General features: G+C 41.7%; 2 protein-coding genes across 2 annotated transcripts; both read left to right on the forward strand.

The window, feature by feature from the left end:
* The first annotated feature begins 3,581 nt into the window (after nt 1–3,581).
* On the forward strand, nt 3,582–6,371 carry LOC122132840. The gene is made up of 4 exons (XM_042707524.1): nt 3,582–3,885; nt 4,374–4,603; nt 5,644–5,941; nt 6,297–6,371. The coding sequence occupies exons 1-4, from the start codon at nt 3,616–3,618 to the stop codon at nt 6,369–6,371; spliced, it is 873 nt and encodes a 290-aa protein (XP_042563458.1). The 5' UTR covers nt 3,582–3,615.
* Nucleotides 6,372–10,467: 4,096 nt separating this feature from the next.
* Nucleotides 10,468–11,354, forward strand: LOC105906383 (thyrotropin subunit beta-like). Its single transcript, XM_031565551.1, has 2 exons — nt 10,468–10,626; nt 11,115–11,354. The coding sequence occupies exons 1-2, from the start codon at nt 10,468–10,470 to the stop codon at nt 11,352–11,354; spliced, it is 399 nt and encodes a 132-aa protein (XP_031421411.1).
* The last annotated feature ends 94 nt before the right edge of the window (nt 11,355–11,448 follow it).

Consider the following 11,448-nt stretch of genomic DNA (forward strand, 5'->3'; position numbering starts at 1 on the left):
ACAAGGATGTATACACATTTTACATTTACACCGATGGCACACTGCACATCAGGAGCAATTAGGGGTTCAGTGTCTTGCTCAAGGATGCTTCGACAGGGTATCGAACTAGCAACCTTCTGATTACCTTCTGATTACTAAATGACTTCTCTCCCTCCTGTACCACTGCCTGCCCTGGTTCAATTTGCATACACATTGAACTTCCTTCTGTAATACGTGTCAGCGAGACACGGATGAGGACTGCTGATATCCGAACCTACCCCACGCACTTGTGGACGGAAAACATAGATGGACTGATGACCGATTTTACCAGCGGCATGACCAAAGTCCTCCAGTAAAATCCCTCACAGAAAAAGGCCTCTTCATGTTTCTGAGTGACCTAGTTTTTCAGGGGACTACTACTCATCACATTACTTGTGGCCTGGCCTATGGCAGAGGTAATGATGGGCCAGTAGGTACGTACCCCTATCAGATTGATGATAGGCATGACTGATGTCCCATATGATATTCCTCATCTTTTCTCATTCTCATCTTCTCATTGATGGATGTGGATTATGTTTGAATGTTAATGTTAATATAAGGAATTGTTTTCAGGCACATCAGGCTATCATAATGGGGCCATTCATTTACTGAACTGGGTATCATTGGATATTGTGATTTCAACCTATTTAGACTGATTTTGTTTGCTAAGATGAAGCACTGTTACATAAAACTGAAGACACTAAATGTAGTGCACTCAATAATCATTCATCAATGACATCAATATCTACCAATATTTATGCTAAAACCTTAATTCAAGTGGCAAGCAAAGTGCAGTCTCTCAATAACTAGATACACAGTTTAAAGTGTGTGAAGATTGTATAACCGCACAACATATGCAGAATAGTCCAGGGGACCGGATACAGTACATAATGTAGCTGGGCAACCTGGAAACATTGCTGATCATGTAAGCTGTTTCCTGAGTGGCAGGTGAAAGGCAGACATGTGTTAGCATCTCACACACAGGTGCATGCTCTGCTCGTTGATCATCTTGATCAGACCTGTTGAACTTTTTAATTTGGCTAGATTACCAAATAGTTTCCGGGATGAGCTGCAAAGCCCTGTGAGCATGCTGCTTGGTGTTACAGTGATTCCCAGGCATAAACAAGCTTTGGCAAGCACATGTCCCCCTGAACATGATAAGGAGCGGAATTAGGAGGATTAGAGTTTGAAAATATGGCATCCCCTCCAGGTCCAGGTGGATCAAGAACACGTGAAACAGCAGCGGTGTTATGTCAAGTGCTGGGCAACACAGACACGTGTGCACACACACACACACACATACTCAGGCCACTTCTCTAGAGGTCATGTCGTGTCTGCAGTTAAGAAAATACATTGATCCCATTTGTATACATCAATGTAAGCCCAGGTACCAACACAGGCATCAAGTAGAACATGAAAAGGGAATTCCTAAAGGATATCACTGGTCATCTGGTCAAATACAGAGGGTTTTTCCTTCACAGATTAATTACCTAGTCGGGGAATTTGATGATACTTTGGGATATAGTTATATTTATTTAGGCTTCAGTGAAGTCATTCACCATTTCAGCAGTGTACAAAGGAAGTTGCACAGAAGATTGTAGGTCTGTTTGTAAAATTCAACTTTATAGATCCTTGGTTACAGATTGGCAGAGATACTGGAGCACACAACATCATGCTGCTCACCTTGTTTAGAGTACCATAGAATACGAAGGTTTTCATCTTGTGACCTGTAAGGTGTTGTTAACCACATGCTTCAGCCCATCATTCATTTTCTCCTTTCTGCCTCTTCAATCTTCATAGCTTGTTTTTCACTTTTACTGTGACCAATGTTTTTGCACCATGCTCACTTATTTGTGTGTGTGTGTGTGTGTATGTGTGTGTGTGTGTGTGTGTGTGTGTGTGTGTGTGTGTGTGTGTGTTTAATTCCTTGCCACTGGAAATGCTATGGAGACAAGTTAATGGTAAATCAGAGTTCTGTGGGAAGTGGTTAAGATGACGAACAAGAGCTTTTGAGCATCTGAGGTACCACCAGGACAGTATGGCGCAGGTGAGGAGGTTAGACATGATGCTGCATTGACCATGTTGATGGGAAGTAACAGAAAGGCGACCAGATTATTGTTATTCACCCTATTTAAACTGATTTTGTTTGCTAAGATGAAGCACTGTGAAATAAAACGGAAGACACAATATGTAGTGCACTCAATAATCATTCATCAATGACTCATCAATATTTACCAATATTTATGAAAATATTTCGTAGTAATTACTTCACAGCACATTGAGTTGATTCTTTTCACATTGAAATGGTATGACACATCTAAATCAAGAAGTTTTATTTAGAGTTACATTTTTTTTTATACCTTAATTCAAGTGGCAAGCAACGTGCAGCCTCTCGATAACTAGATACACAGTTTTTGTGTGAAGATTGTATAACCGCACAACATATGCAGAGTGGTCCAGGAGACTGGAAACAGTAGACAATGTAGCTGGGCAACCTGGAAACATTGCTGATCATGTAAGCTGTTTCCTGAGTGGCAGGTGAAGGGCAGACATGTGTTAGCATCTCACACACGGGTGCTTGCTCTGCTCGTTGATTATCTTGATCAGACCTGTTTTGATGAACTTTTTAATTTAGCCAGATTACCAAATACTTTTCATGATGAGCTGCACTGTAATGTGTGGTTAACCACATGCTTCAGCCCATCATTCATTTTCTCCTTTCTGCCTCTTCAATCTTCATAGCTTGTTTTTCACTTTTACTGTGACCAATGTTTTTGCACCATGCTCCCTTATTTGTGTGTGTGTGTGTGTGTGGGGGGGGGGGGGTGTGTGTGTTTAATTCCTTGCCACTGGAAATGCTGTGGAGACAAGTTAATGGTAAATCAGAGTTCTGTGGGAAGTGGTTAAGATGACGAACAAGAGCTTTTGAGCATCTGAGGTACCACCAGGACAGTATGGCGCAGATGAGGAGGTTAGACATGATGCTGCATTGACCATGTTGATGGGAAGTAACAGAAAGGTGACCATTATTATTTCTTAACACTTTTCCCTAAAGGGAAGGATGCTATGACTGCTCTTCCTATTGCATTCTGTTAGGTTACTAGGGTACTGTCATGTTATACGTCCAGGGCCAAACCAACTGACACCCATTGGGGCTTACACAGACCTCTCAGTCTTAAAATAGATAATGATTTTTTTAGGTCAATGTGTAGGCTATAGTAACACTCGTCCAGAACAGTCAGTACTGTGCATTATTCAATTTCCCTTTTTCTTTTGAAAGTGTGTGTGTTTAATCAAACTCATGCATCCGATGATAAAGGGATGACAGAGGATCCGTCTGCCCTGAGTGGAAGATAAGTGAACACGGGGCTCAGTAAGGGATTAGTGAGTGTATAAAAGAAGCCCACTACCACCAGTAGGCCACTAGGAACCAGAGGGTGAGCACATATACACAGATACCTTTACTTCCTCAAAACAACAGCAAATGAACAAAAAAAAAACAACAACAACACATCAAGGAATAAGCAACACATCAAAACTTTTGATGGGATTTATCTCTGGGGTTTATATGGTTATGTGTACGTGAGTCACAAGTCAATGCTATCTCAGTATTTTGTGTCTTTTCCTTACTTCTCGTGTGACCATGTGATTCAACATTCTTTGTTTGGTCTAGCCACTGGACAGTGCACTAATGTGGGGAGGATGGGCATGACATTGTCTACCACCTTCATCCTCTGCCTACAAGTTGGAGTGCTCCTGGGGTGCGGGTGCTTTCTGAAGAACATCACCTTCCATGTCAACATGCGTGAATGTGGGCACTGCATGGCCCTCAACACCACTATCTGCAGCGGCCTCTGCTATACCCAGGTGCAGTTGCCCAGCGGGTTGATAGTAGCTCGTCAATCATTTGAATTATAGCAGATAGAGATATATAGGTGAATTCAACTTGAATGTATCAAACTGTATTAGAATTGTTTTCTCTTCGGTGTACACAAGTTTTATACTTTTGCCATAATATAACAGTTATCACTGTGAGTAACCTTTTTACTGGCCAAAAATCTGAATCCTCCATGCAACTATATTAGAAATAGGACAACACATAGAAATTAAATATCTAATACTGTGCGCTACAAAGAAGCATATGGATATATCTAGCATACTGTATATACTTGCTTATAATTATCCAGTACTTATGTTATCTGTGCTTTGCAGTCAGGATGAAACACTGTAGACCGTATTGGCTTAATGGCTTAATCTTTATGTTTTCCCCCCCAAAGCACTGATATTCCGGAGGATCTGGTTGTGCAGCCTAATTAGCTGCCCTTCTGTCCTTCTGCCATGTTTTCTTTTTTCAGGACACAAACCTGAAGGATTTCGTGGGCAAGCGCTTCTTGATCCAGAGGGTCTGCATGCACAGCTCTGTGGTGTACCACACGGCCAAGATGCCAGGCTGCCCTGTGGACATCAACCCTGTGTTCTCCTACCCCGTGGCCAGGCACTGCCGCTGTGCCAAATGCAACACCAAAAGAATTGAGTGTGTCCACAAGGCCAGAAGAAACACTAATAGCTGCTCAAAGCGCTTGCGGTCGGTCTGACCCAGGCATGACCTCAGAGGCATCGGTAGCAGGTCCCAGGAAGGATCTTTTAATCCCTGGCTGTATTCATTTCAGTTTGTGTCTGAATGGCTTACCTTGTATAAAAAGCCCTATGACAGCAATGCTGTCTTTTGTGTTGTGTTGATGTCCTTGCTCTGCATTTTAATGGATGGTTGATTGCTTTATGGTTGATAGAGTGTATTGATTACACTAAAAATGAATCAGCCTTGCGGAGTGTTTAGGAACAAAAGTAACATGGAGAGCGTTTTGTATACAGACCCCCCCCCCCCCCCCACACACACACACACACACACACACTCACACACGCTCACACACGCTCACACAGAGACACAAACACAAATCTGTAATAACTGTCTTAAAACTGTTTAAAATCTTTCAATCCATAAATCCATAAAATCATTCAGTCCATACTGCAACAGTTTATTTAGTTACAGTTATTTCACATAGTGAGACAGAGGGAGGGATTACAAATACGAGTACATTGTGAAGTAGGTGACAGAAGAGGAAACAATGTCCATGCCTTTAATACAAAACGATATCAAGTATTGTGTTATGTATGCCTTTAATAAAAAACGATATCAAGTATTGTGTTATGTATGCCTTTATTTGATATGAAGGGTAAATTAACTTTACAGGTGATCTTTTCCAGTGGTAGATGAAGGAAGAAATCTGATACCCGGCCATTAGAAAACAACCATTGCCATCACAAAACAAGCAACTCAGTTTACTCAACAACTGATTATTCAATTTCACTTCAGATAGAAGAATTTAAACAGATTCAGAAGGAAATGTCCATGTATAAATACTGTAAGTGTATACGTGTGGTTGTTTAATGCACATATCATCTTTATGTAGCATTCACGTCTGTGTGCTTGTGTACATGGGTACAAACTTGCATGTGTACGTTTCCTTGTATAAATCTGTGTGTATGGAGGCAGTGTGTATGACAGTATCTCCATGTGTGTGTGAATCCTTAGTAAGCGGATCCTGTGGTGTCTAAGGCCTGCAGGGGCTTGAGCGTGGGCAAGTTCTCGTCCTTCCAGGTGACCTACAATCGCCTCACAGATGACGACTTTGCAGAGGAACCAGCCGATAACCCGTCTGCACTCATCTTTACCAACATGAAGTCTTTTAAGAAGAATTTCCCAGAGTGTGCCTACAGCCAAGGCTCAGACTTCTTTTGGGGGTTGTCTCCTAGCAAAGGAGATTATTTTATGGTGGTGTTCGATGAGCCTGTGCTGCTGTCACGAATCTCCATTGTGACAGGATTGGAGCAGAAGGATATTCTTTTTAGTGCTGTTGTTGAGGTTGGATATGCCCTTCAGAATTCAAAAACACCAACAGCATCTTCTTGCTCAGACTTCCACAGCCTGGGCTCTTTTCATGCAGGACAGTTTGAAATGAGGGATATTGACCACACTGTGAAGTCACCTGTGGCCTGTTTAAAAATTCAAGTCACGCAAAAACAAATTGACTGGGTCAAGATAAGCAATATTCGGGTTTGGGAAAGTAACGTGACTATAAAATGAAATCTTATATATTATTGTTATTATTAGTGTTGTTATTGTTATAATATGTACATATTCTCTTTATAAGCCACATAATTAGACAATCCAAAAGGGATTTACAGTAATCTTTTTGTTTAATATCTGTAATATTTAGGTCCCAAAAGCTGACAGTGAACAACAGATGGAGCCCTTGCAACCCAACAGTGGGCTGTGTAACATGATGCTCTAGGTTCACTTATATACCTGTTCATTCACATGCAGTGCTCTCTACAAAGATTGCAGTGCATTACTGTTGACTTTTTCCTAGGTATCTTTTACTGTCATTGTACTAAGATTGTTCTCATTTTAGTGCCTTACTTTTAAAAGCAGAAATGTTTGTTTTCACCCTTCTGTCAAACCGTTCTAAAGAGTATCTCTGAAAGAAAGGGACATTATATTTGGTGAGTCACATACACTGTGCTTTCCCCTTGACCACCCACTCCAGTACTGTACTGAGTTGAGTTGTCATTTTGTGAGTTGTCATGCCATTAAAATGACAGTTCCAGAGTCTGGTTCATTTACATTTAGTCATTTAGCAGACGCTTTTATCCAAAGAGACTTACAAGGATGTATACACATTTTACATTTACACCGATGGCACACTGCACATCAGGAGCAATTAGGGGTTCAGTGTCTTGCTCAAGGATGCTTCGACAGGGTATCGAACTAGCAACCTTCTGATTACCTTCTGATTACTAAATGACTTCTCTCCCTCCTGTACCACTGCCTGCCCTGGTTCAATTGCATACACATTGAACTTCCTTCTGTAATACGTGTCAGCGAGACACGGATGAGGACTGCTGATATCCGAACCTACCCCACGCACTTGTGGACGGAAAACATAGATGGACTGATGACCGATTTTACCAGCGGCATGACCAAAGTCCTCCAGTAAAATCCCTCACAGAAAAAGGCCTCTTCATGTTTCTGAGTGACCTAGTTTTTCAGGGGACTACTACTCATCACATTACTTGTGGCCTGGCCTATGGCAGAGGTAATGATGGGCCAGTAGGTACGTAGCCCTGTCAGATTGATGATAGGCATGACTGATGTCCCATATGATGCTCCTCATCTTTTCTCATTCTCATCTTCTCATTGATGGATGTGGATTATGTTTGAATGTTAATGTTAATATAAGGAATTGTTTTCAGGCACATCAGGCTATCATAATGGGGCCATTCATTTACTGAACTGGGTATCATTGGATATTGTGATTTCAACCTATTTAAACTGATTTTGTTTGCTAAGATGAAGCACTGTTACATAAAACTGAAGACACTAAATGTAGTGCACTCAATAATCATTCATCAATGACATCAATATCTACCAATATTTATGCTAAAACCTTAATTCAAGTGGCAAGCAAAGTGCAGTCTCTCAATAACTAGATACACAGTTTAAAGTGTGTGAAGATTGTATAACCGCACAACATATGCAGAATAGTCCAGGGGACCGGATACAGTACATAATGTAGCTGGGCAACCTGGAAACATTGCTGATCATGTAAGCTGTTTCCTGAGTGGCAGGTGAAAGGCAGACATGTGTTAGCATCTCACACACAGGTGCATGCTCTGCTCGTTGATCATCTTGATCAGACCTGTTGAACTTTTTAATTTGGCTAGATTACCAAATAGTTTCCGGGATGAGCTGCAAAGCCCTGTGAGCATGCTGCTTGGTGTTACAGTGATTCCCAGGCATAAACAAGCTTTGGCAAGCACATGTCCCCCTGAACATGATAAGGAGCGGAATTAGGAGGATTAGAGTTTGAAAATATGGCATCCCCTCCAGGTCCAGGTGGATCAAGAACACGTGAAACAGCAGCGGTGTTATGTCAAGTGCTGGGCAACACAGACACGTGTGCACACACACACACACACATACTCAGGCCACTTCTCTAGAGGTCATGTCGTGTCTGCAGTTAAGAAAATACATTGATCCCATTTGTATACATCAATGTAAGCCCAGGTACCAACACAGGCATCAAGTAGAACATGAAAAAGGAATTCCTAAAGGATATCACTGGTCATCTGGTCAAATACAGAGGGTTTTTCCTTCACAGATGAATTACCTAGTCGGGGAATTTGATGATACTTAGGGATATAGTTATATTTATTTAGGCTTCAGTGAAGTCATTCACCATTTCAGCAGTGTACAAAGGAAGTTGCACAGAAGATTGTAGGTCTGTTTGTAAAATTCAACTTTATAGATCCTTGGTTACAGATTGGCAGAGATACTGGAGCACACAACATCATGCTGCTCACCTTGTTTAGAGTACCATAGAATACGAAGGTTTTCATCTTGTGACCTGTAAGGTGTTGTTAACCACATGCTTCAGCCCATCATTCATTTTCTCCTTTCTGCCTCTTCAATCTTCATAGCTTGTTTTTCACTTTTACTGTGACCAATGTTTTTGCACCATGCTCACTTATTTGTGTGTGTGTGTGTGTGTGTGTGTGTGTGTGTGTGTGTGTGTGTGTGTGTGTGTGTGTGTTTAATTCCTTGCCACTGGAAATGCTATGGAGACAAGTTAATGGTAAATCAGAGTTCTGTGGGAAGTGGTTAAGATGACGAACAAGAGCTTTTGAGCATCTGAGGTACCACCAGGACAGTATGGCGCAGGTGAGGAGGTTAGACATGATGCTGCATTGACCATGTTGATGGGAAGTAACAGAAAGGCGACCAGATTATTGTTATTCACCCTATTTAAACTGATTTTGTTTGCTAAGATGAAGCACTGTGAAATAAAACGGAAGACACAATATGTAGTGCACTCAATAATCATTCATCAATGACTTATCAATATTTACCAATATTTATGAAAATATTTCGTAGTAATTACTTCACAGCACATTGAGTTGATTCTTTTCACATTGAAATGGTATGACACATCTAAATCAAGAAGTTTTATTTAGAGTTACATTTTTTTTTCATACCTTAATTCAAGTGGCAAGCAACGTGCAGCCTCTCGATAACTAGATACACAGTTTTTGTGTGAAGATTGTATAACCGCACAACATATGCAGAGTGGTCCAGGAGACTGGAAACAGTAGACAATGTAGCTGGGCAACCTGGAAACATTGCTGATCATGTAAGCTGTTTCCTGAGTGGCAGGTGAAGGGCAGACATGTGTTAGCATCTCACACGCGGGTGCTTGCTCTGCTCGTTGATTATCTTGATCAGACCTGTTTTGATGAACTTTTTAATTTTGCCAGATTACCAAATACTTTTCATGATGAGCTGCACTGTAATGTGTGGTTAACCACATGCTTCAGCCCATCATTCATTTTCTCCTTTCTGCCTCTTCAATCTTCATAGCTTGTTTTTCACTTTTACTGTGACCAATGTTTTTGCACCATGCTCCCTTATTTGTGTGTGTGTGTGTGTGGGGGGGGGGGGGGGGGGGGTGTGTGTGTTTAATTCCTTGCCACTGGAAATGCTGTGGAGACAAGTTAATGGTAAATCAGAGTTCTGTGGGAAGTGGTTAAGATGACGAACAAGAGCTTTTGAGCATCTGAGGTACCACCAGGACAGTATGGCGCAGATGAGGAGGTTAGACATGATGCTGCATTGACCATGTTGATGGGAAGTAACAGAAAGGTGACCATTATTATTTCTTAACACTTTTCCCTAAAGGGAAGGATGCTATGACTGCTCTTCCTATTGCATTCTGTTAGGTTACTAGGGTACTGTCATGTTATACGTCCAGGGCCAAACCAACTGACACCCATTGGGGCTTACACAGACCTCTCAGTCTTAAAATAGATAATGATTTTTTTAGGTCAATGTGTAGGCTATAGTAACACTCGTCCAGAACAGTCAGTACTGTGCATTATTCAATTTCCCTTTTTCTTTTGAAAGTGTGTGTGTTTAATCAAACTCATGCATCCGATGATAAAGGGATGACAGAGGATCCGTCTGCCCTGAGTGGAAGATAAGTGAACACGGGGCTCAGTAAGGGATTAGTGAGTGTATAAAAGAAGCCCACTACCACCAGTAGGCCACTAGGAACCAGAGGGTGAGCACATATACACAGATACCTTTACTTCCTCAAAACAACAGCAAATGAACAAAAAAAAAACAACAACAACACATCAAGGAATAAGCAACACATCAAAACTTTTGATGGGATTTATCTCTGGGGTTTATATGGTTATGTGTACGTGAGTCACAAGTCAATGCTATCTCAGTATTTTGTGTCTTTTCCTTACTTCTCGTGTGACCATGTGATTCAACATTCTTTGTTTGGTCTAGCCACTGGACAGTGCACTAATGTGGGGAGGATGGGCATGACATTGTCTACCACCTTCATCCTCTGCCTACAAGTTGGAGTGCTCCTGGGGTGCGGGTGCTTTCTGAAGAACATCACCTTCCATGTCAACATGCGTGAATGTGGGCACTGCATGGCCCTCAACACCACTATCTGCAGCGGCCTCTGCTATACCCAGGTGCAGTTGCCCATTGGGTTGATAGTAGCTCGTCAATCATTTGAATTATAGCAGATAGAGATATATAGGTGAATTCAACTTGAATGTATCAAACTGTATTAGAATTGTTTTCTCTTCGGTGTACACAAGTTTTATACTTTTGCCATAATATAACAGTTATCACTGTGAGTAACCTTTTTACTGGCCAGAAATCTGAATCCTCCATGCAACTATATTAGAAATAGGACAACACATAGAAATTAAATATCTAATACTGTGCGCTACAAAGAAGCATATGGATATATCTAGCATACTGTATATACTTGCTTATAATTATCCAGTACTTATGTTATCTGTGCTTTGCAGTCAGGATGAAACACTGTATACCGTATTGGCTTAATGGCTTAATCTTTATGTTTTCCCCCCCAAAGCACTGATATTCCGGAGGATCTGGTTGTGCAGCCTAATTAGCTGCCCTTCTGTCCTTCTGCCATGTTTTCTTTTTTCAGGACACAAACCTGAAGGATTTCGTGGGCAAGCGCTTCTTGATCCAGAGGGTCTGCATGCACAGCTCTGTGGTGTACCACACGGCCAAGATGCCAGGCTGCCCCGTGGACATCAACCCTGTGTTCTCCTACCCCGTGGCCAGGCACTGCCGCTGTGCCAAATGCAACACCAAAAGAATTGAGTGTGTCCACAAGGCCAGAAGAAACACTAATAGCTGCTCAAAGCGCTTGCCGTCGGTCTGACCCAGGCATGACCTCAGAGGCATCGGTAGCAGGTCCCAGGAAGGATCTTTTAATCCCTGGCTGTATTCATTTCAGTTTGTGTCTGAATGGCTTA

Source organism: Clupea harengus, chromosome 4 (assembly GCF_900700415.2).
Source record: "Clupea harengus chromosome 4, Ch_v2.0.2, whole genome shotgun sequence".
NCBI classification, from domain to species: domain Eukaryota; kingdom Metazoa; phylum Chordata; class Actinopteri; order Clupeiformes; family Clupeidae; genus Clupea; species Clupea harengus.

What these genes read in the sequence shown, in the direction of transcription:
- LOC122132840 (XM_042707524.1), top strand. Translation starts at nt 3,616, where the DNA reads ATGCTATCTCAGTATTTTGTGTCTTTTCCTTACTTCTCGTGTGACCAT. An exon ending in GCGGCCTCTGCTATACCCAG is followed by an intron (nt 3,886 to 4,373) that starts GTGCAGTTGCCC and finishes TTCTTTTTTCAG; the next exon opens with GACACAAACCTGAAGGATTT. An exon ending in AGCTGCTCAAAGCGCTTGCG is followed by an intron (nt 4,604 to 5,643) that starts GTCGGTCTGACC and finishes TAAGGCCTGCAG; the next exon opens with GGGCTTGAGCGTGGGCAAGT.
- LOC105906383 (XM_031565551.1), top strand. Translation starts at nt 10,468, where the DNA reads ATGACATTGTCTACCACCTTCATCCTCTGCCTACAAGTTGGAGTGCTC. An exon ending in GCGGCCTCTGCTATACCCAG is followed by an intron (nt 10,627 to 11,114) that starts GTGCAGTTGCCC and finishes TTCTTTTTTCAG; the next exon opens with GACACAAACCTGAAGGATTT.